Below are 24676 nucleotides of genomic sequence, written 5' to 3' on the forward strand. Positions count from 1 at the left end.
CTGACCCTGTCTCTACTCGTCGAAGAGAGCGACCTCGGTGTTGACTCTCATATCGAAATACTTGATGAGATTCCAGAAGCTTATCAAAAGCTGCGATCCAGCATTATATTCATTGCTGGAGACAATTGCTCCACTAATCAGGCGCTAGCTACTAGGCTCGGCGTCCCATTGGTTGGCTGTGTCAGTCATAGCTACCACTTCGCTGTTCAAGGTGTCCTCCGTGAGAACGAGGGCTTGTTATAGGATGTGAAAGCTCTCATGGGGCAGCTGTGCACAAAGAAGAGCAGCGCGCGCCTTCGCCAGAACATGGAGATGGTGACGATAAAGCGAAGCAAGAACGAGGTGGTCCTCTACGTTCAAGACGTTAAAACGCTACATCAAGATCAAGGCAGCGGCCAAGCAAGTGGAGGCTGTTAACGACCTTGTGCTCCGCGATAGCGCCCGCAACAAGCTGGAAATCTGTACAGCCAGATGCGCGCAGTGGAGTCTGTGAACAAGAAACTTCAATCTGAAGAGACGACGAGGTCAGACGTAGTGTGCTGTTTGATGGCGTTCTCCAGCCTTACCCAGTGATGAAGAGCCATTTGTCAGAAGATGCACATATAGTTCGTTCGCGTGACTTTAAAAATGGTATTGTCAAGGGAAGGTGTATTCACACTTTGTCTCTCGGTTTTGCAACTTTCTTAAGGCAACTTTATCATTAGGTGTGGAGAGGTGACGAGACAAACGAGGATGAGGCAGTCGCCATTTTGGCCCTTCACACATAGGGTGCCTAAAGCGGCACCGGAAGCACGCCGTGGGCAAAGCCTACAGTGTAGGCTTCATCGAGTCGCTGCTGCACGTTGGGCAAAGTTACGCCGCCAAGCGTCCGAGGGACACAATTACGATGCACTGTTGCTCCACGTACCACCAACAAGCAATCACTGCAATTTTTTCTCGCAGGCCAAGATGGTGTTTATGCCACACCGAAGCGCACTGCTGCCTATTCACTTGGAGATGATAATGCTTTCTTAAAGTGAGAACGCAATACTGGGATCGCCGCACGGTTGCAACAGCGTTTCCGTCGAGTCAGCAGGCGCAATGATGATCGCGGCTGTGCGAAGCCAACGACGGTGTACATGTCTGTCTGGTAAGCTAGTGTAGCTCATAGTGAGCTAGAGCTTGCCACTTTACATCTTAAATAATATCATCGTTGATAACTAACGCATATTTGTGATCGGTGTACAGCATCATTCACTACTTCTGCTATCACCCGTCAATAGGCATACATATTATTTTTCCAATGCCTGGTGATAAAAACGCTTGTTGTTTACCAGTATATCGTTGGCACCGTGTCCCCATTCGAGTGGCACCGTGTCCCCATTCGAGTGGCACCGAAGTTCACCGAGCGGCTACCCTGGTGTTAATATCGGGTCGTTATTAATCATGGTGGTCAACTTGGTATTTACAGTAGCAAGATTTTAGAGCATCTCCAACGGTTCAGACTTCACCTGCTTGACACGTTTTCTCTCCAGTGCTCGCTCCGCCTTAGCACGTTTCTTCTCCACCACTTGCTTATCTAGCTCAATCTTGGCACGCGCTTTAGCTAGCGCTCGCTCAGCTTTGGCTTCCTCCTTGTCCAGCTTGGCTCTCTTTTTGCGTCGGCGTGCCTCCAGAATTTCACCGTGTGAAAGTATTACACCACTGGAAAACTTCTCGTCGACGTATGTGCCTTTCAAGCGCTTTTTAGTCACAGGAGTGACGGTCGTTCGAGTTAAAATCCAAGAAAATTTCCGGCAGCAATAGGGTTTGCAACATTTAGAGCATCTACATCAAGGTCTCGACGCTTTAAATACCTGCGCTGGCGCTAGCTTATGTCTAGCGCCTCCACATGAGGAACTACAACGTCATGGTGACGAAGAGAAGAATTTATTGTTGCGGGTTTGCTGCCAAGAAGTCAATTAAACATAGTGTCGACACTCAACGGGTAAATACCTGCCAATTAAACTCCTTTTTCGCGTTTTTACAGGAAAATGCCGTTTTAACCCCCCCCCCGTCACTAAGGCTTGATAATCAAGCATGTGGGGATCGTCATAGAATGGGCGTTTAGTCCGTTTAGTCCCCAATGTACAGTGCTTGGGGTCCTAACTGTAAAGGGAGAGTTCCTTGGGAATGGCGTTACCGCAACCATAAATACAACACCACGACACGAATTTTGGCAACTTTAGAGCGAAACGCAACCACAACGGGGCATGCACTCGGTATTATATTTTAATTTACCCAAGACCACGTGGCCTTCGTCGATAGGTTTGTCTAAATTTAGAGGCTCTAGACTGATGTGAGCCACATGTACATTATGTGGGACACAAGTATTCGCACACTTTGGGACTTCTCGATTTGCTGGAAGATCTCGATCATCGCTATGGATCAGAAGGCTTTGCCACTTGAGTTGGTTCGTGCAAGGCTTAGTGAGCTGGAGAAGATGAGGACGGTGCTCGTTAACATACAACGCAGTATGGAGGAAATCATGGCAGCTCAGATGGAGTTTCAGGGTCGTATTGATGAGGAGGAAGCTTGCCTTTACCAGCTGAAGGCGGATTTCTTCGAGGAGGGGGCAGCTCAAGATGACGATCTTTCGTTTGGAGTTTTATTGGAGATGGCTATTCACAAGCTGAATGCATAACGCAGTGAACACGGTCTGTATTAAAGACTTGATTCAGGCTAAAACACTTACTCGAGTTCTTTTTGTAGCTTCTGTAGAGTCTTGCTTGTTGTGGCAGCGTCGGATTCGGAGATAGGTTGTTCCTTGGACAGATGCATAATGGCCCAAAGAATTCGTAGGCGCATCACTTTGATGTCGTGCTTGGTGACGTCGTAGGTTTGCTGTGTGGTGTTTCCAGTAAGGTAATTGTAGCATTGTGCTATAACTAATACGCCGCAACTAGATCCATCTGGTTGTTGCAGTGAAAACACCCACTCAACGTCCTGGATCGCCAATTCCACATCCGGCATCGAGGACGCGTGCCACCGCTCGAGGAACCCGCGTAGGCCCTCTTTTGCTTTGCTTTTTGGGTGATTTACTTGCTCAGTAACACCCTCCCAGATCTTCATCATGTCCTTGTGATAAGAAGCATTAATCAAAGGCTCGTACATGTGTACAAATAGGCGTACACTAGTTGCCGTCGTGTGAAAACGCGTGATAATGACTCCCCAATGATTGCCGTCCAGGTGTACTGCATGGAGGACAAAGTTAAGTTCTCCGATAGATACTTTTGGTGTAGAAGGCCACCCGATATCCCACAGCAGTGACGAGATCACGTAGCAGCCACCAACAACCCCTCCAATTGCTCGTAAACAGAAGTCTATGTGACTGTCATTAAGCCAGCCCCGACATAGACCACCGAGAATGGTTTCGAAAGTAATCGATCCATTTCTGTGCAGCGTCCCACATTCCGTTAGTAAGCGACTTGATGCAAACATCCAACGTACTGGACGGCTTTTGCTGCATCTTTCTGGCCCTCTTTATCTGCGATTTCCCCTTGCGACCTAACACACAACATATACGCTGTTAGAACCATTAACGTTTCACATAAATGACGTCTCCATCGTACTCTGTGGGGCAGGATCATCCAAGGCATCAGAAGACTGGTCGACGTCTTCGGCATCGCTGCTGTCGTCCTTTTCCATGCCAAGAGCGGCATACATGTAGTTCAGCTCTGTCTGCTTTCCCTTTCGCAGGGCCCGCCCTAAAATGTTTGTACAAGAAAGGTTAGAAAATTCTAAAACAGTATCTGCAGCAGATCAGTTCATCCTAACCATGTGGCGGCGCACCCTTTGCCTCACTCATAAGCGAGTCTTCTTGGAGGGCTGCGGATGGAACTCTCCTCGCGCTTCCGTGTGCGGTCCAGCTGTGCAGGGCTCACCGATCGCGCCGCCCGAGGTCTGGATGCTTCTGGCGTCGTGCAGTTCTGGAAATATGAGGCCCTCCGCTGTCGTACTTAACGTGATCACTTCAAATTCGTATCTAAGCGAATACGGTAATTTAGAGAAATAAGTTTCCTTGAAATTTTTGAAACTGAAATACAGCAACCATATTTGTCTCAGATTGGCTAAAACAACTTTAAGTTAAGGTTGCACGAACCACTCCGGTTCCTTGGAGATACGCTGTCGTAAAGACAGTGCTTCAAACGAGAAGCCTCTGAGCCATCCATTCATTCTCCAAAACGAAACGCGGGACCAAGATGCCTCCCCGCCGCGTCACGCGCGCTGAAGCGGAGGCGTTCCTGCGTCGTCTCGAGGGGAAGGAAGGCGCAGAACGCGCCCGCCTGCTTGAAGAGCACCGTGCGTATGTCGACGGTACGCGTGACCGCGATGCTGACTTTGGCGACGAAGTTGCGGATGAACCGCTTGTTTAAGCCCCTACGTCAGCAACGACAGGAAGGCGGCCTAGGATGACAGTGGCTTCACGCAAGCCTTCTGCTCCAGCTACGTACCAGAAGAAGGGCGCACTAGTGGGGTATTACAGTTGGCTGGCAAGAGCGCCGCGATTGAAAGGGAAGGAGCTAGTCGCAGCACTGTATGCAGAAAAGCTTGCTGCCGATGCTGTTTCTGCTGATGAGGATGGATGTGACAGCAGAGACGAAGATTACGTGGAAACGGGAGAAGACCAAGGAAATGACGACGTTGAGTTTGACATGGCGACAGCGGCAGAGATCAGAACACCGAAGAAGGCGGCGAAGAAGAAAAGACCGGTAAAGGCGCCTGGCAAGGCCAAAGCAAAATGTAAGCGTATGCGCGCACCATCCAAGAGCTCAAGAGCTGACAAATCTGCGCGGACAACAAGCCCACACGTTGCTGCTGATGAAGAAGACGTCAGGTGAGGAGATTATGCGTTTTGCGTACGATGTGTTTCTCACACTTCATGCTCATAATTGTTTGTAGCGATGCGTCTGTTGGTAGCGATTTGGACTATAGCAACACGTCGCCATCTCCGCCATGTGCAACAAACACAACGCAGACACATCGTGGACCCATGTCGACATCGGAAGGTGCTTCCTCTGCGCAACAGACCTCACCGCTAACGCCACCTCGATCTTCGGCTGCCAGGTACGCTGTCACATGATGGATACAAAGCATGTGCGAGAGTTATTTCTGACAGCATGCTGTATATTACTGCTGATTATGCAAGGTCACTGAATATGGCTACTGTTATTCACACAACTACGGCTCCCACAACCCCGCCCCCTCTCTATTCCCGTCACGATTCCCGTCAAGATGATGCCATCTATGATGGTGGTGCATTGGATTCGGATTACGATGACGAGGACAAGGTAATTTTGGAGCTGATATGGATGATGAGATCCCAAGCGAGAGCGACACGGAGACGAGTGATGAACTGTCACTAGATGCACCTCAAACTGGCGCTCCACTAAGTTCTACACCTGCAGTTGGCGCAGTTTCTACAACAAACCATCGCGGGGGACAGTGACCTCCACGAAGTAAGGAGGAGGCCGAACGCTGGAAGGACATCATTGACAATTGGCGCATCGTATAAGGGTCTGATTTGTCTAATCTAATAGATACAAAGTCCGCTACAACTTCTTGAGAGAAACGTCTATTCTGTGGGAACATTAAAACGAACCGGTTTCATCTCTCAGTTGCAAGCACAGCTACTACAAGTGGGGTCGGCCGAATTTGCAGACACGGTAAGGAAGGTGCTTATTCTGCTGGTTGCTCACATTGCTAACTATTTCTGTATGTGTCCAAAGATGTACTCACCTCGACCAGTTACGCCAATGCATGGCGACGTTCCACCGTTTACTCACCAGCTAAAGATGGACGACGAGTGGGTGGAGGTGAATGGAATTCGAAAGCGGCGTCAACGGCAGTGCAAGGCCTGTACTATACGGAAAACAAGCAGTACACATCGGCAGGTGACGCGATTCTACTTGTGTGACAAGGTGCGCCAAGCACATATCCAAATAACAACCAGACTTGCTTCTCCATTTGGCACCAGCTTTGGCGCAATGGAAGCGAGCGCCCACAGCCGCGGTTTCCAGCTGAGGGCCCCACCAAAAAAGCGGACGGGAGGACAAGGGGGTCGTGAAGAGGAGGGTGACGGTGGGGACGAGACAACGGAAACGGGGGGGGGGGGGGTGACGACGCGGTAGAGAGAGAGCACCAAGAGTAGGAAACAGTAAAGCTGCGTAAGTAATAGCCCAAATGACTTGCTTTTAGCAAACATGTACATTGGCGGGAGTCGACCTCCGTCGGCGCTGATACAGCCCATGATGCTCACATTTTCCCGATCAGACGAGCACTGTACGTTATCAGCTTGTCCTTTGAGCGTGAAGATGCGTTGCTGACAGCGTCCTTGAGCACACACACACCCGTCTCCTCGCAATTCCAGATTTGAGACGGGTGATCATGCAGCTCCAACTCATTCATAGCAGCCGTTAGAATTTAGTAGTAGTAGTGTACAGCTTCCGGTGTTAAAGCTTCAGTCCGACGTCCTTCAAGGTACGCGCTTTGCGCAACGTGATGCTGTTCTCATGCTTACGTGACCAGCGCAATACAGAGCTACGGTTAGGAAAGGAGCCTGTCACAGGTCGCAGTGACGACACAATGGCCGCCTGTCGAATTAGGAACCGGAGCTCGGCATGACCAACACAAAAGCCGCATGCAGCGCGGGACTCACTCACTTCAAGAAGTCCTTGTTCAGCGCCACTAGAGATACACCAGCATAGGTCCTCGGCGACAGGTGACGGGGGTCTCGCCCTTGGCGCAACCACGTACGCCCCTCGAACGGAGCTCCAATCTTCTTCGCAGCCTTGCGTATTTTCACGCTAGCTTTAACAAGCTGTAATCCGCGGATGTACGGCGAGTCTTAATTCACCATAGTAAAATTAGGTTAAAAAAGGAGAGATGAGGGTGGAAGTAGGATGGAAGCCGCCGAAATTTGAAAGTGATCCTGCGGAGTCAGAATGGCGCGAAATCGGAAGAGCCGCACCTCCATCAAAAGACGATGCGGGTGGGATAACCACCAACACAACAGTCAATAATTTAAAGCTTATTTACCCTTGTTCGAGCATCTGTACCGGAAGTACAAAGACAAAAAGTGATTAGTCGAAGTGAATAGCGTAGAACACGCTTTACTTTACATAAAAGAGTCACATCCTGTGTACTACACCAGCTTCGAATACCAAAGAAGTGATAGTGATAGGCACGTCCCTACTGATAAACCCATAAAATCTGCTAAGATTCGCTATCCCCGTCCATTTTCAGCTCCAAAATGCACTTCTACTATCCCCGCGCATCTACAGTAGCCAGCCTGCAATGGTCTCTGCGTCGAAGATGTCAGCGCATTAGTTCACTAAGGCGACAGCGCGGACGGCGCAGACGACGTAAAGCCAACTTATCACGCGACTTGGAGGCCGAGTATACACGCTTCTTTAAGTTTTACCTTAATGAGCATCCGCTATACACAGACGAGCAATTTCGGAGACGATTTCGTATGAGCAGGTTCCTGTTTCTTAAGATTGTGGGAGATGAAATCTGGCAGTATACCGCGTGTACACACTGCCACATATTGGAGCCTTGGTCGGTGCCTACCGATCCGTCTTCGGAGATACTAGTGCACAGCTATACGTCCTCCTCTTCGGTCCAGCCTGTTGCGTTCGGCATGATGTCTTAATCCAAAGCACCTCTGCACCACCACATCACAGTAAAACTCATTAGCTCTTTGTACTATATACTACTTCCTCTGGTCGGAAATGATCACGCGAAGTTAGTATGATAGGTCTTTCAACTGTTCAATCCTCGATAGAAATTTGAAAAAACCTATCATACTAACTGACACGTCTTTCAACTGCTCTATCCCCGATAGGAATGCTCTTCAGTTTGTCACGTACTTCGTCTCGATTCTTCCGCTTTCTGCCGCTGTTCTTCTTAAGCCGGTTAAGTCACTCACCCCTACGACACCAGCCGTCATTGCAGAGCTGTACAGCTCCAATTAACTTCACGGTGTCCGGAAGTCGGCTCATAAGAACATCAAACGCTTCACGGGGTAGTTCTCTGTTGTTGCTGATCTTTAGAAGCTCAGTGACGGCTTTTGCGCTCGCTGTCGATAAGGTTGGACTTCGGCATGTTTATAGAGGAAGAAACAGCGTAGCGCAGGCGTGGCGGGTCGCACTCCAGGCGAGGCTTGAAACCTTGAGAGCTAAAACTGAAATTGCAGAGGCTATAGAAGTGGCTTTAAAAAGAGGAGGTGCAGGGCTTCCGTTTGGTCCAATCAGATGCCGTATTGGATAAATAGAGCTGAAGCGATTGGTCATTTTGTCGGTTTCGCGTGATCATTTCCGACCAGAGGAAGTATGTAGCAAGTATAGCTTGATATACTCGCTGCAAACGGCCAAGGACATCACATACGAGATGACAGGGGCTTGTATATAGTGTCTGGAGGAGGGATGTGTGCGTGCGAGCCGATGTGCGACGGCTGCAACACGGCGCGGGTGTTTCTTTTAAAGCGAAACGACGGCTCCAGCCGTTTCCGTGGGGATAAATGTCTTTTCCCTACGGGACGTCTTTTTGACTCGTCCCGTACAGATACATGTAGCGTATTCACTGTGCATGTTACTTCACGTCTACTTTTAAGCCCTATCACAACACCGAAAAGGGTTGTGTATTTTCCTTTCTTTTCACTACTGGTACAGATGCTTTTAGAGATGTTTAAAAAACTGTATTTTGAACAGCGTTGGCCTGACCAGAAGTATGCACTGACCGAAAATATGCTTCAGACGGTTTTCATCCGTTTTGGCAAAGCAGATGATCCGAGATCCACTAAATCGGATCCGATTTGCTGAACGCCTCCGAAATAGAAAGTAGGGGTAAGGTAAGATTGCTATCTTGGGCCGGATATGTCGATGGGTACCTCCAATAATCTGTGATTAAGCATAGTCCAACCGCCATAGGTGATCATAGCACCAGTTTACTTGGCAATCGCGCTACAGTATGCATACGTTTAGTGTTTATCTCTTCCTTAATTAGTTAAAGTGAGTTGTGGGAGGTAAGGTCGTCTAGGAATGACATCGCCCTCATCATTAAGACCTTAAGTCGGGTCACATATAACTAATTCGAGCCTAATTACCTTAAGTCGGGTCACATATAGCTAATTCGAGCCTACAGTAATTACCCCACACCCTGCTATTTAAATCGATGATACCGGTACAGCAAATTGGGCGGCAAAATGATGAAAACCACAATACCGGTAAGGTGATAGATCTTTTGCGGTCTGTGATTGGTCAGTGCGGTATCTTTCTACAAGGACCCACGTACTGGTACGTGGTACCAAGCAGACATCTTGTTTTTACTAAGTGCAAACTCAGGGTAATCGCACACCTACAACAGCAAGGGAATCAGATCGCATCATTCTTTATTTTGCTGGCTGACGCAAGCAATGGCCTTGAACGAGAGCTCGCCACTGCTGCAAGGCCGCGCGGCCCAGCAGCAGAGTGGCCGTCCCCCACTGCGTCGTGCGCTGTACGTGATTGTGCCGCTGGCGCTGGTGGCTATCGTGACAATCTGCATCCTCGTGGGCAGCAACGGCTCCAAGAAAGCTTCAGCCGCGTCCAACTCCGCCCCGGCAGCGACTAATGCGCCGGCTGAAGTTGAGCTGACCGACTCAGAGCTGCTGACCATGCGACCGCCATTCGAGGAGAAGCTGCACCCGCTCCCACCCAAGTTGGTGCGTCGCAATGACTTCGGCCGTTCGTTGCCCACCAACGAGTTCTGGTCCAGCCTCATGGTAGCCGACAGCCACGGTCTCAATGCTGGTGCCGGTGAGGTCACACTCAGCCCCTACACCGTCCGTAGTCTACCCAAGAGACTGGACATCTCGTACGGAGACTCTCGTCGCGTGGCTACCAAGGACGCTATCACCGAGTACTTCAACGTGGACGCCAGCTTCACTGCTTACAGTCACAAGGTACTTCACGGCAACGAGACTGGCAGCGCTCTACTGGGTGACGGTAACAGCACGTCGAGAAACATCGTCGGCTTCGACGTGCTCTCGGTGCTGCTGCAGTATTACTATGGAGAGGACAACAAGTGGATGAAGGTGCCAATGGTGCGTGGCTCTCCCTACATCACAGTAGAATACCAGAATGTGTTGCCCGTTCTGGAGTTCAATGCCACAGTGTTCACTATCAATGGCGAGCAAGTGGAGCAGAAGGACCCGTTGGCTCCATGGAATGAGCTGCAGACGTGGACGAGCAGCCGCTTCGAGCTCGACATTGAGGTCTACGGCACCGGCGAGAGTGCGCATGGAACGGGCAAGTCCCAGCAGAAGTGGGTTCTCTACTTTGACAAGGTGCGCACACTTCAGCTGCAATACGCCAACGAGACGGACTACCGCCCCTACAACTGGCGTGGAGAACTCACCACCCCCACCAACATTCGTCTGGTGGACACGGATTTCTACACTGGCGCTGCTCGCTTGGCGGTTGTCCCTCAGGGAGCGTCGCACGCAGCCATCGAGGCTCTGGATAAGGCAGCAGCTATTTATCCAGTGGGATCCTCCATCTCTACGGACGTTAAAGACAGCGATGCCTCGTTCTCGTTCTGCTGGAAGACAAAGAGATTCCCTGATCTTGGAGAACCGAATTTGAACTCGACGTCGACCGCAGAGCTGCTGATGATGGCGAACCCGCACCACGTAGCGACGTTCAAGACTGACAGCAATGTTTTCCAAGTGCTCGGACAGTTTGGACACCGTACGCTGAAGTCGAACATGACGGCAGTGCTGGGTAGCTGCTGGGAGATGCACGAGACGTTGCCGACGGCTTCTTTCCACGAACAAGACGTGCCGATCCAGCCTCAGTATCTGGAAGCGATCAAGGTTGCGCTTGCCAACGACTCGAACTACACGCCCGAGGCCGACGACCCGTACTACTTTGGCAAGGAGATCGGTCGTCAAGCGCGATTGGTTCTTATTGCGGACAAGCTGGACGCGAAGGAGCTTCGTGACGACATGCTGGACAAGCTGGAAGAGTGGCTGACCCCGTGGATGCTGGGCCAGAACAGCGACCACTTCGTGTACGACCGCAGCTGGGGCGGCTTGTGTTCTCTCAACGGACTGAAGGGCGTCTTCTGGATGACAGACTTTGGCAACGGATGGTACAACGACCACGTACGTAGGCAGCAACGTGCTGCATCTCTTGTTGTTCCCTCTTGATAGACTCACGCTGTGTGTATGGTATGCAGCACTTCCACTATGGCTACTTCTTGTACGCCGTCGGTGTCGTGGGCAAGTTCCGTCCGGACTTTGTGAAAACGCACAAGGCCGTTGTGATGTCGATTGTGCGTGACATTGCAAGTCCCGACCAGAGCGAGTACGTGTCCACTTTGCTGCCACGCTCTTGTCGCTCGTTGATACTGAGCTTGTGTTTTTCGTTTTATTGTGACGCAGCACGTTCTTCCCGTTCACTCGCCACTTTTCTTGGTTCGACAGCCACTCGTTCGCTAGTGGCGTCTACACGTTGGACGGTGGCAAGTCTCAGGAGAGTGTGAGTGAAGCCATCAATGCCTACTATGGCGTGTATCTGGTGGGCAAGTCCTTCAGCGTCCCGGAAGTGGAACACATGGGTCATCTCCTGCTCGCTCTGGAGATCCGCGGCGCCCAGACCTACTGGCAGATGCCGTCCAGCTCGGATATTTACGAGCCGATCTATGCTGCCAACAAGATGACGGGGCAAGTGGCTGCTACGAAGGTGTCGTACACGACGTGGTTCGGTCCGCAGGTGGAGCACATGCATCTGATCAACATGATCCCGTTCACGCCGATCACGGACGCGTTCCTCAAGCCTGCGTACGTCCAGGAAGAGTACCCGATTCTGCAGCAGCAGGCGTTCGGCCGCGCTCAAGACCCGATCGAGGACCGCTGGAAGGGCTACGCATACTTGGACCTAGCTATCATCGACCCTGCCGACGCGTGGACAAAGGTCCAGAACATGACGTTCTTCGACGACGGCAGCTCGCGCACCAACTCGCTGTACTGGATCGCCACGCGCCCGACGAACTGATGAGCAGGAGCCGTGTCATATCAAATGCGAAGACTAGGCTGCACCTTAGAAGGCTAGACAATTAACGGAACGAGTGTAGCTTTCACTTCTTGTCTCTATGTCCGACCTCCGTTCCAGGCGACACTTCGAGCTTATGATCCAGCAGAGTGTCCTCGTCTGCGGCGAAGTGGAAATGTCCTTGAACGCTCTTGCCGCTGAGTACATGTGGCAGCCAGTAGTGGTCGTCCGCCCACATGCTCTCGAACGGGATCTCTGTAACGTCGTACCACTGCGGCTTCATCTCGTCGCTCTCGGATGGTTCGCCCGAGAACTGCTGCGTCAAGAACACGTGCACCTTCATGAGCTCCTTGGCTTCTTCGAATGAGAAGAGCAGCACACCGCGTGGCTGCAGAGTCTCCACTTCGACAACCACGTTGGCCTCCTCTTCTACTTCTCTCGCCGCGGCGGCCGCAATGCTGGCGTCTGCAGTCTCCACTTTACCGCCGAAGCCATTCCACTTGCCCATACCAAAGCCGCGCTTCTTCATACCCAGCAACACCTGCTTAGACCCCACGCCATCGCGCACAATGAACGCTAGTGTGAGCAACTTGCGCGGAAGCTCGGGCACTTGGAGGCTGCGGAGCATGATGGCTGCCGAAGCTTTTCAACACCTTCGGCTCAAAAATGTAGCCACAAATCAGGTGCGTCTCAAGTGGACCACCTGGTTGCGATCTTTTGTTCGTATCAAACCAAGTCAAACCTTTGGTTATTGACTTTATACAGAAAACACTAAGTGTAGCTGACACTGAATCATATCTTGTTCTACAACCGAGGGCATACAGCAACCAAATTAAAACTTTAATTCGTATCCTGTGCGCCTCATTTCCGGAGAAGCCACCAAGTGCGCATCAGGAGTGTTGGTCCGTCCCCCCCGGACGTTCTTGCTAACCAAGCTGCTGCTGTTTCTCGCGAACCGCTCGCCCAGCATGCTCGGGATGCTGGCGGTGGCGATAGTGAGCGTCTGCGTGTCGCTCTCGCTGTGCGTAGTACCGGTGCTGGCGCGTTACACGATCTTCCCGTTGCTCTCGGGGCTCATTCACAAGTTCGCGGCCGCCTATTTGACCGATAGCATCCAGGTCGAGTATGAATTCGGCTCCTTCGCGGTGCGTGCCCGACGTGGCGTCGGCGCGGCCTCAGAGGCGCTACGCGGCATCACCATCTCGCTCTTCTTCGTGAAGCTACAGAGCGAGTTCCTCAAGACGCTGGCCTTCACCAAGCAGGGCTTGGCCCCAGTGGATCTGAAGAGTGTGAGCATAAAGAAGATCACTATCCATCTGGCTACGACGTGGAAGGTGGTGGTCAAAGTGGAGGGCGTGGCTGTCGATGGCCGCATGGTCGACCCCAACGTCGAGGGAGTTTTTGAGCTGCAGGACGCTGCGGCCATGAAGCTGGCGGAGGCGGCCTATTGGATGAATCTACTGCTAACTGAACGCACCACGTCGGAATTGAGGCAGAAACAGGCGGAGGAGCTGGCAATTAACCCGTCAAAGACGTTCTCTTTCAAGGACCGCGTTCTACAGCAGATCGCGGCCCAAGTGGACGTCCATGTGAGCGATGTGAGAGTGGCCATCACGGGTCTGACGCCTGGAGCTGCTGCTATCGACGGCCACGACGACGAAGTTGAAGAGAAGGACGACGAAGACGCAGAAGTGGCCACTTCCAGCTCCCTTCCTGTCGTGCTCAAGCCCACGCGTGTGAGCCTCTCGTTGAAATCGTTCGACCTGTTGACGGATGTATTGCATGAGAACAGTGCGGATGCTTTGCAGCTCGTTCTGACGTCCGAAGAGATCCTCGTGGAGTATGCAATCAGTATCAAGGGCATGAACATCTGCGCTGCTACTGTCGATGAAGGAGAGGACGACAATTTGGCAGTGGAGAGGAATCAGGACCCGCTGAAGGACAGTGGGGGCGTTGGCCCAGGTGAGACGCCTCTGCTCTCTTTCCCTGGCCTCGACTTGAAGCTGAAGGTGCCACCCATGCCGAGATTGTTGGGGATTGTGGAGCATGTTGCTCCTATTCCAATGAAGAACCGTCTGGCCCAAGTGGAACTTGCGTCGTCCTCAATCAACAGCATTTCAGTCACCCGTGAGCTGTTGGTTGGAGTGCTGCGCGACCTGTTTGTGCCGTACACAGACCACCAGGTTCTAGTTCAATCGGTGCGCACTCTGGAACACGACGAGACTGTCCGTAAGCCGATTTCCAAGGAAGATGAAGAGTTTTACGTGGCCAACTACGACCAGGTGGACAATAGCAAGTCGCTGTCGGCCCAGGAGAAGAAAGATCGCAATGAAAAGCTGCAGAAACTGGAAAAGTCGATGACACTGAACAAGATCCTCAAGCTGCGCAGTCGATCGACTGGATTGGCCAAATACTACCGTCGCAACCAGAAAGAGCTCTCTCTGGCGGACCACACTGCGATTGTGCAGGAGAACGCTGCCAAGCCGAGCAACATCTTGTTCCGAGCCATAGAGATCGCGCTACGCTGGGAGAACATGAGTATTGTCTTCGTCGAACGTGGTCGCCAGGTCGCTGAGATGGTAGTGATCGGCTTCGGCGTCAATGTGCGCGTGTATACGGTGGCAGAAGGCGACGAGAAGCAGAAACTCGACGTGGATCTGGTGCTGGGTCAGACAACATTCGCTGTGAACGTTGGAACGTCGGTCCTGAACCCTGTTTCCGCGACGGCCAAGCTGTTGTTTGCGGACTTTAGCAAGATCGTTGCAGAGTCGGATGTACTAGCACCTCCACAGATGCTCACGGCGCATGTGAGTCAATTCGAAAGCGGCAAACAGGACGTACGTGCTGCTGTGAACAATGTCAAGCTGGTGGTGTCTGCGGATGCGCTGGAGCATTTCCTGCTGTACGTGGACCGACTGAGTACGAAGACAACTCAAGTTCTGTCGACGTCACGTCCACCGACGACGCCAATTGCTCACTCCGAGTCGTCGCCTGCACCGGTGCAAGTTGCTAAGAGCGAAGTGGATACAGTGGTCAAGGAGGTGTCGATGTCTCCGTTCAGTCTGCTTGGCGGTATGCTGTTGAATCTGGATGTGAACATGAACGACTGTCACATCCTGCTGCTACCTACGCAATCGTTCTCGAAGTCTCTCTTCACGGATATCAACGTGGAGACGTGGCAAAGTGAGTATGTCGTGGACTGTCGCGTGGACATGCCTGCTACGTTGAGCATTCATCTCGAAAGCTCCAAGGTGAAGGAGATGTTGGAGTTCAACGTGCGCAGCTTCAGTATCGGAGCTCAATATGTCGAAGGAGCCAAGGAGGTGGAATCCATCCTGGCCCCTACAGCTCTTGTGTTCCAGTTCACGCTCGCTCAAGATACGAAGGACGCCTTGACGTGCCACCAGAGTGTGATGATGCACATGCCAGATGTCTTGGTTGCAGGGTCAGACCTCAGCTTGTCGCTGTTGGCGTCGTGCGGTGAGGCTCTCGGGAATGTGCAGACGACAACGCCCGACCAGGCTCGACTGCGCTTTGAGAGTCGTATGAAGCAAGACGAGATTCGCCGTCAAGCTGAAGTTGACGCAGTTCTCGACCGCCTCCACCGTCTTTTCAACGAAATCGATGAAAACGGAAACGGACGCATCGAGTTGGCCGAGCTGCTGCTCCTGTTGCGCCGTGTGAAGGTTGGAGACACTCTACTGGAAAGTGAGCTGGAGCACTTTGTTCGTGAGCTGTTCAAGGAGATTGACCAGGACGGCAATGGATTCTTGGAGTTCCAAGAGCTGCGAGCATTCTTGCGTGATGATTTATTGTCGGACGAGGCTGCTGCAGCTGCCGATTCAAGGTCGGCGAACGGCAGCAATGCGCTCAATGGCTTCCTCAACCTGCGTGGCAACGAGTACCATTCGTTCGAAGTGATCAACAAGCTGTGTGATACGAAGATAACTTCATCTGAGCTGCTTGCAGAGTGGATCAAGCGTCCTGCGTTCGAAGGTCGATTCTGGCAGCTGTTTGAGGGCGAGGCTCGTGTCACGAATCGATCTCTGGGCGACCAGAACCCGCTGGATGTACAGAAGAAGCTGGTGCGTCTATTGAAGAATTATGATGCGGCTAACTTGATCTGGGATGCCTTGGTGCTGCCTGCTTTGGAAGGCAACGGCACAAAGCACGTTATGTGCGAGTGGCTGCTGCAGCCGTTTACGCGCTGTGGAGGCATCAGTGAGTACCAAAGTGCAGCGAAGGTGATCGCCAAGAAGAAACGGGACGGAATCTTCACTGCAGCTTTGGAGGAGGCCGAGCAGCTGGTGAGTAAGCTCACACAGGAAGCAAACCCAGTGAAGAAGGCGCTGCAGTTCACAACGGATGTCAAGATGGGCAACCTGCGGTTTGTTCTCACGGACGCGGCTCTGCCTGCTCGTTTCTGTCGCGGCGATTTCGTCATCAAGGACGTCAAGATGTCGATGGAGTTGACTGGCAAGGAGATCGACGAGATTGGACCAGTGGATTGGATCGGGTTGGCTACTTCTGGCAATTCTGACTGGACGATCCTGTTTGGCTTCAAGATGTCGTCGTCCTGTTACAGCGACATTGCGAACGACATGGAGAATATCATTGAGCCGTGGGATTTAGTTGCTGGTGTCTCTTCTGGTGCTGGCGAGAACGGCTTCTCCGTGTTGATGGAGGCTGCCAAGCGCTTCCAGATCAATGTGACGCCTAGTGTTCTAAAGACATACCGTGCTCTCATGGACGCACTTGACGGTGAAGCGCAGCAGAATGGTCTGCTGAAGCACCAGGACAGCTTGCAAAGCACTGCCGCCGCGAAGAAGCACAAAGAAACGGACTGTCTCGTGCAGAACTTTACGGGATGCAAGATCACCTTGAAGCTGAACGGAAGCGACAAAGAAGTCGTGGTCGAACCACACGACCGCGCACACATTGAACATGGAGCTCTCAAGGAGGGCGTGGCAACGCTGGACTCGCTTGAAATCGATCAGTGGGGCCCCAGCAACACCGCGGTGAAGCTGCCAGCTTTTGGCGATGTCAGCGTGGGGGTGAGCAATGCTGAGGCGTCGCCTTCTACGCTGTTTGTCACTCTGTTCTCGCGACTGGAGAACCCACGTCGACAGCTGATTGTGCTGAGATCCAACACGTACTTCTGCAACCACAGCTTCGAGTGCTACGAAGTCAAGTATCTGTGTCTTGCGAGCGAAGGCAGGAAGGCTGTGGAGTCTCCTGTTATCAAGCTGCGACCGAACGAGCGAATCTCGCTCCCGCTCTCGCTGCTCATGGGGATCACGGAGTTCTACGCTCGGCCTGAAAACTACGAGCACTGGATCGTGAAGACTTCGCTGAACAACGACGTGTTAACCTCGACAGAGGCGATCAAAGAGCTCGAGGCACACGATGCTGAACGCGAAATTAAGAAGAAGCAGCGTCGAGGTGGAACCATCGTCTATGGCGAGACCGAAGAAACGTGCACGAAGGTCATCAAGAGTCTGACGCCGAACATGATTGTACGTCGCTGGCACTTGCGCTCACATTTCGAGTGGGAATTGGCTCTGTTGCCTCCGTTCGTGGTGCGTAACTCGCTGCCGTACGAGATGGAATACCGCTTCATCGAGTACAAGACGAGCTCTTTGCAGGACATGAAGACGGAGTATGCGAAAGTTGAAGCGCTACTGCGACGTGAGAGTGCGCTTGAGGTGTCGGATGGAGTACTGGCTGGAGTGGTGGAATCAGGCCACGACACTGAAGTGTCGGGTGTGTCTGGAGGGTATCCGGGTTATCTGTCGGTTCGACTTGTCGCCAAGAAGCACAGTACGGGCAAGCACGTTGCGTCTCCGTGGTCCAAGCCGCTTCTGATGATGATTCACAAGAGCGTGGAGCAGTTCACGACGTCTCGAGAGAATGTGGAAGCGGACACTGGTCTCAAGTTCAACATCGACCGCATCACGCTCCCGAATTACCCTCGCCTCGTCCGCTTCTCGAGTCCGTACTGGATTGTGGACAACACCTCGCTCGCGTTCGACTTTGCGTCTACCGAACAGGGCGCCAAGAAATCTTCCTTCAAGCCTATGAATGTTTGTGCACCGTTCAGCTACCCGATCATGACGTCTCTGCGTCACGATCGTCTGAGTTTGAAGCCTCGTGCGAACCTCAATCGTCGCCCGGAGGCGTGGGGGGATATGGGGAATATGCCGCAGACAGCCTACAAGGCTTCTTCCGTGGCTGAACATGCAATCAAGAACGCTCAGTGGTCTGAACCGGTTAACACGACTGCCATCAACACGATGGGAGAGATCGTATGCGGCCCGAGCGTCTTCAGCGTCAAGATGGAAGGTCTGTACGGCCTGTTCGAGCCTGGAGTGTCGCTCACGTTGAGTCCGCGGTATTTCGTGCAGAACCGCTTGAACCAGAAGCTTTACATCCAGAGCTTCGCGTCGCACGATAACGATCCGCACAAGGTCGACGACTTGTTCCACAAGCGAAGCGTGGAGGATGTCAAGCAGCTCCATCTAGCGCTGGAGGACGGCCAGACTACACCTCTGTATCACTTTGGCTCGTTGAAGAAGGGCGAGTCTGCGGAGCAGAGCCAACGCTACGTGTCTTTTTCGTTCTCGGAGGACTGGGGCACTGACGCGGACAAGAAGAACTGGTCGTTCGCTATCCCGATCAACACGGCCGGGGATCTCTACTTGCAGGTCTACTCGTCTGTGCGCCAGCGATACCTCATTTGCCAAGCAAGTGTGCAGGTGGTCGACATGTACGTGTACGTGGTGTTGACGGATGTGTCGTGCGCCCCTCCGTATCGTATTGAGAACTACACGCCCTTTACCGTGGACTGCGCACAGTTGGGCGAGTCGTCTATCTTCAGCAGCGGACAGAAGGAGATGGCGGCCACTATCAAGTCTGGAGCATGGCACGCGTTCGCGTGGTTCAACCCGCTGTCTAAAGAGCGTCACGTGGAGCTCCGTCTGTCCCATTTGGATGCTTCCAAGACGCAGACCAAGAAGTATGACATCGACTATGTCGGCTACCTGGATCCCATTACCATGTGGGTGTCACGTGATGGCGAGAAGCAGCATCCCGTTGAGCTGACCGTCCAAGTCGTCGTAGAAGAGAATACGCGTGTGCTGAAGATCGCGGAGAAGGAGTTGGAGCTCAGTCTGCTGAAAAGCCAGGACTCGGAGGGAGAGGGGGACGTCCAGCACCGACGAATGTTGTTCGCGTCGTCTTTCGACATCGCGTTCGATGGATTTGGCTTTTCCTTGCTGGATGGCTTCCCACAGGAAGTGTTCTTCTCGTCCGTGGATGTTATTAAGCTCCAGAAGGCTCCTGCTTCACTAGAATGGACCTTCTCGGTGCTGCATTGCCAAGTGGACAACATGCTGGCGACTGCTAAGTTCCCTGTAATCATGAACCCTGTGAATGCAGGCTACAGTGACAAGTCGGTGGGTAAAGAACCGGAACCGTTCTTGAAGCTGGTGCTTGATGCCGATCTCGAGGCTCGTATGGGAGCGTACAAGCTGCTTGAGTTCAGCTTGAGTGACCTGGCGGTGAAGGTGGATATCGATTACTTGGTGAACCTCGTCAAGCTGCTGGAGCCGTACTTGGTGTCTGACGCCACCATGGCGTATCGCTCGCGACTGACGCTCGAGAGTACGCTGCACCGTCGTGCCCCTCCGATGCCTGTGATGTTGGTGACGGAGGACGGTGGCATCCAGACGGACCTCGTGTACTTCGACATTCTGCGTATTTCGTCGCTGTCCGTGGATCTGGAATACTCGATCACTCGCAAGGATATCGTTTCGTCTACGGGCGGAGGCCACTCGGTGATCTTCGGCTTCCTCAGCCAGATCATCGGACTCATCGGGTCAAACCTCAGTGGCTCACCGACTTTCAGCTTCAGCGAGATCGTCATTGTACGTTGTTTCTCGACGAAGCAGAGACTGCAGAGTCAACTGGTTGCGAACTACGTCCAGCAAGGCGTCATGCAGGCTTACCGTCTTGTCGGCAGCGCAGATATCATTGGCAATCCGATTGGTCTAGTGGAAGACTTGGGTTCTGGTGTGGTGGAGTTCTTGAAGATCACGAAGGGAGAGTTGACTGGCGATGCGCAGACTCGTGGCGAAGGCGTGAAGGTGCTAGGTAAGACGATAGTCAAGTCAGGTGCTTCCTCAGTCGCCAAGATCACGGGGTCGCTGGACAAGTTCGTGGGCGAGTTTTCCGATGACAAGCCTGGCCCGGTGGGTGAGGACTCGAATGATAATGCTGGAATTAAGTTTGCGAAGGATCTCGGTCGCGGCTTCACGGGTATTTTCACGAAGCCGGTTGAAGGCGCGATCAAGGGAGGCGTCACTGGACTCGTGCAGGGAACGGTGCAGGGTATCGCTGGCCCCGGTGTCGTCCTGCTTAAGGGTCTAACGTCGACGTCTCACAACTTGGCGTTGGGTGTGCAGTCGACTGTTGTGGATCGCTCTCCGTTCGGCGGCCGCCGTCGCAAACCGAAACTTGTGGAGGATGGCAAACTGATTGCGGAGTTTGACGAGGAGCACTACAAGCCTACGCGCTTGGAGCTGGAGGTGTTGGGCGCGAACGGTCTGGACTCGGACAAGTCGTGCGATCCGCTGTGTGTTGTGCGTATCGACGGCGTGGATGTGATGAGGACTGCTGTCATCTACAACACTGTGAACCCTGTGTGGCAAGAGAAGACGCAAGTAGCGCTGACGGGCGAGGAGAGTGAAGTGCAGTTCGTGGTGAAGGATTCGTACGGTGGAACAGTGGCTAAGACCGTCGGCAAGTGCATTTTGAGTATGGCGAAGCTTCAAGAGGATTTCAAACCGCCCGAGTACGCGTCCGATTTGGCCCAATGGGTCCACACGCAAGTCAAGCCTGGGAACACGAAGAAGAATGTGAGCCACGTGATTACAGAGAAGGATTACCCGCTCGTGATGCTCAAGAAGAACAGCTCGAAGAAGGCGAACCACGCAGCTTCTTTCGGCGACGAGAGGCACCAAGTGCTCGTGACGATTCTGTCGCTTCGAGACATGGTGGTAACCAGCTCAACTGGCAGCGGAGTGCTCGGGTTGGGCAACTTGGGAAGCAGCACACCCAACATCTCGCCGTACATTTCGGTGCACGTGGGCAAGAACGCGAACCGGACGAACCTCACCAAGATGTCGTTCGTCAAGAAGAAGAAGGAGCAGTTCGGCAACGCGTCGTGGGGCGAGAGTTTCACGTTCCCGCTGACTGCCAAGGAGCTGCATCGAAGTGGCGCGGACTCGAGATTGGTCGTGTATCTCAAGGACAAGAGTATGCTCGTGGACACGCGTCTGGGATCTGCGACGCTGGAGATCGACGCGACGAGGATTAACTTACCGGCATCGACGGAAGAGATGGTGCTGATGGACCAATCGGGCAAGCTGGTGGGGTATCTGACTGTGAAGGTGGAGGTGGCGGGCTCGGCCACGTCGTCGCGTTCGCTGTCGATCAACTCGCTCGTGTCTGCTGGCGATGACATGGCCAACCTCCCGCCCGACGCGGTCAAGGCTGGCACCATCCGCGTGTCCTGCGACTTCGAGTAAGCGGCGTCAGCATTATTTGCATTTTTGCGTGTAGCGCGGTAATATAAAATTGCAACAAGCTGACAGTGAAGTTATCTATAATCGTACCTACTCGAACATTAAACCACATTACTTGAGCACCAACATGCCTTGCACTTCAATAGAGGGCGGGTATCGAGCGTGTAGTAGTTTGTCGCCATGGCGGTGATCTTCACGTTGTGTCTCGTGCTCTGTGGAGCCCTCGGACACTTGGACGTCAATGCGAAGAACATTAGTGTTAACGTATGGGAGTACGACGCCCCATTTCTCCATTATGCAGCCTCCACAGCTGTCGACCGCATGACGTTTGAAGTGCTCCAGGTATCATTTGATCAGTTCACAGTCAGTTCTTTATCTAACTAACTGCTCTCGGCCAGTACAATCTCTTCGGCAGACCGTACGAAGTCTCCAAGGACGGACAGAGCGAGCGACTGCAGCGAGTGCCCGAGTCGCTGCATCGGATTTCCGAGGCCATCGACGTCGTGACGTTTGCTGAAGCAGACATTCGCACGCAACGAGATGCGATGCTGGACCAGTTCCGGGTCTTTGGATTCAACTATTCCACGACGATTCTACACGACCCAGACCCGTTCACGAGTCTATTAAATGGAGGAGTGATGGTCGTGTCCAAGTGGCCAATCATTCGAGAGGCGCAGCATGTGTATCGCAATGCTTGTCACTATTCCGACTGTCTGGCTGCCAAAGGAGTCAAGTACGCGAGGCTGCTGAAAACAGTCGACGGAGCATCCAAAATCTTCAATGTGTTTGCCACACACATGCAGGTACGAGCGTGCTTTGGGGGGGATTGGAGAGGTTGGGTGGAGCTCTGAGCTGGTTTGCGGTGACGTTGGAGGCGTGGTCGACACCCGAAGGTCGCTCGGATCGGATCCAGCAAGCGAAGCAGGTGACTTTGGTACATGTTGTGCATACTTAAGAGCGCTTGAAAGTTAACTTTTGTTGTGAAAATTGACTGTCAGATGCGCCGATTCATCGACGCGATTGACATCCCGCATCACGAGGTGACTCGGAGCTCCGACGTCTCAAAAATTTTCTTAACTGATGCGCTGACTGCTGCCGTATGAAGCCGTTGATCTTTGCAGGGGACTTCAATGTGGACAACCACACGTTCGGAGACGAAGTGGCGCACTTGGTGGAGCTGCTCGGAGCCCACGAGCCTCGTCAGATAGGCAAACAGTATTTCACCAGCGAGTGAGTGATACTTTACTTGTTTTTTTTTTTACTACTGCGAGATCACCCAATGACAAAATACTGTTTTTGCTGCAGTCCGCACACGAACGTGCTGGTTGGACGCGACGGAGCTGCGATCAGCAACAAGTGTTCTGCGCAGTATGTTACGAACTGGGGCCCACCGAAGGTTCGTTGCTGCAGTTCTTCTTCCTACGCTGACGATGTCACTCATCATTTGCTGGACATATCTTTGAGCAGGATGGGGTCTTTCACCCGTCACTTCTCACCCGAACAACCTGTGGGATGCACAGTGAGATCAACGAGTCGACGTGGCTTCTCTTCCTCGAGCCAGACACAATGTGCTACTGCCCGTGCTGCCCATTGGAGTGGCTCGACTACGTTCTTTACGGCAAAGGTACAACCGTCTTCCGACAAGAAACAAGTAGCTTTGAATATTAACACAATTCTCTGGCCTACAGCTCCTTATCAACAACCAAGTACCGTGCCTACACTCGAAGCGCACGTAAACCAAGTCACACATTTCACCGTCGACTGGACAGCTCCGCAAAGCAACATGAAGATGGCGCTAGTCGATCTGTCCGACCACTACCCCGTACACGCAAAGTTCGAGTTCCCAGTGACTCGTGGGAAAGGGAAAGATGACGATCCCTTGACGTACCATTTAGACGGCTGCTCAACGGATGCGGACTGTCACTTCCGCAACTTCCGCTGCTACTGCAATGGACCCAACTGCTTCTACAAAGGCAACTACACGAACGGGTGGGAACTCGACTCGGAACATCCAGTCAACCACAATTGTTTGTTCCAGAAAACCTCCTTCCGATGTCTATGCGGACCGACGTAGCCATTTTCAGTACTAAAGCTCCTCCTCAGCTTGTCCTAAAGTAAAATACACAAATGCTGGTTCAAGTGCCAGTAGGGGGCGTTTCAGACCAGGAAGAGCACAAGCCTCTCAATGGTGTAGTGGACATGTAACGACCCAGCTATCCTTGGCCGCTTAGTGGCGTCCTTGGGAAGGCATCGACCGCCTTCTGCAGAGTTTCGAAAGTCCCAGCACACGCTCAAGCGTTTGCGTCTTCCAGGGGCTTGTGGACCATGTCGTGGCAAAGTCAATGGGGAGCTGTCAAGGCCACGAACGCCAGAGCCGCTGCGCTCTACTTTGAAGTGTCGAACGTGGGGAAAACCATCGAGAGCTCCAAGAAGCGCGTGGTTTGGCGTCTCAAAGTCGAGGAGGGACGTGAGTTCGAGATCGCTCTCACGCATTCTCTAGCGTCGGGCAAGAAGGTGCTGCGTGTTGACGGTATCGTCAAGTACACTTCGCAATCGGTAACTTTTTGTCATTAGTAGAGGTGTATGGTTTTCGTATTTTTACCATTCTACGTATATTGCAGCTCTCGTTCGGCGACTGGGACTACGTGTTCAACCTTCCTGGAGGACACTGCGTCCACATTATCATCAAGCCATCGGTGGACCTCAACGATATGTATGGTGAGTGACGAGAGCGCTCCTCAAAGTGACATTTGTTGGTAGCTATTGACAAGTATATTATTGTGCTTGACTGTAGACTTGATCGTCGATGGAATGTCTTTCCGGCGTCTACCAAACCGTCTGGACCCTTCCAAGCTCCCGAAGCAGCAGGAGAATGTCGTGAGCTCAGCCACACGCACCACCGGAAGCTCCGGCTCTCGTAACAGCTCCTTCACGTACAACTACTCGAATGGAGGGTACGGAAGTGGGAGCAACTCTCGCAATGGAAGCCGCAACGCGTCACGGGAGAATTCGTTCTCACCGTGGGAATGTACTCAATGC

General features: G+C 52.6%; 5 protein-coding genes across 5 annotated transcripts; 4 read left to right on the top strand and 1 right to left on the bottom strand.

The window, feature by feature from the left end:
* Window positions 1–9433: 9433 nt before the first annotated feature.
* Window positions 9434–12056, top strand: PITG_14173 (endo-1,3(4)-beta-glucanase, putative; the record flags this gene model as incomplete). The annotated part of the gene is made up of 3 exons (XM_002899236.1): window positions 9434–11164; window positions 11239–11366; window positions 11444–12056. 3 exons carry the CDS (start codon window positions 9434–9436, stop codon window positions 12054–12056), a joined length of 2472 nt encoding a protein of 823 aa, XP_002899282.1.
* A 20-nt stretch (window positions 12057–12076) lies between these two features.
* On the bottom strand, window positions 12077–12681 carry PITG_14174 (uncharacterized protein; the record flags this gene model as incomplete). The annotated part of the gene is made up of 2 exons (XM_002899237.1): window positions 12077–12100; window positions 12181–12681. The coding sequence occupies 2 exons, from the start codon at window positions 12679–12681 to the stop codon at window positions 12077–12079; spliced, it is 525 nt and encodes a 174-aa protein (XP_002899283.1).
* Window positions 12682–13021: 340 nt separating this feature from the next.
* PITG_14175 (uncharacterized protein) lies at window positions 13022–21704 on the top strand (the record flags this gene model as incomplete). The annotated part of the gene is made up of 2 exons (XM_002899238.1): window positions 13022–20269; window positions 20339–21704. The coding sequence occupies 2 exons, from the start codon at window positions 13022–13024 to the stop codon at window positions 21638–21640; spliced, it is 8550 nt and encodes a 2849-aa protein (XP_002899284.1).
* Window positions 21705–21784: 80 nt separating this feature from the next.
* On the top strand, window positions 21785–23782 carry PITG_14176 (uncharacterized protein; the record flags this gene model as incomplete). Its single annotated transcript, XM_002899239.1, has 7 exons — window positions 21785–21979; window positions 22036–22440; window positions 22636–22677; window positions 22743–22867; window positions 22943–23033; window positions 23105–23261; window positions 23326–23782. 7 exons carry the CDS (start codon window positions 21959–21961, stop codon window positions 23709–23711), a joined length of 1227 nt encoding a protein of 408 aa, XP_002899285.1.
* Window positions 23783–23962: 180 nt separating this feature from the next.
* PITG_14177 (uncharacterized protein) lies at window positions 23963–24363 on the top strand (the record flags this gene model as incomplete). The annotated part of the gene is made up of 2 exons (XM_002899240.1): window positions 23963–24193; window positions 24259–24363. 2 exons carry the CDS (start codon window positions 23963–23965, stop codon window positions 24361–24363), a joined length of 336 nt encoding a protein of 111 aa, XP_002899286.1.
* Window positions 24364–24676: the final 313 nt, after the last annotated feature.

This window comes from Phytophthora infestans, genomic scaffold (genome assembly GCF_000142945.1).
Source record: "Phytophthora infestans T30-4 supercont1.32 genomic scaffold, whole genome shotgun sequence".
Classification (NCBI taxonomy): Eukaryota; Oomycota; class Peronosporomycetes; order Peronosporales; family Peronosporaceae; genus Phytophthora; species Phytophthora infestans.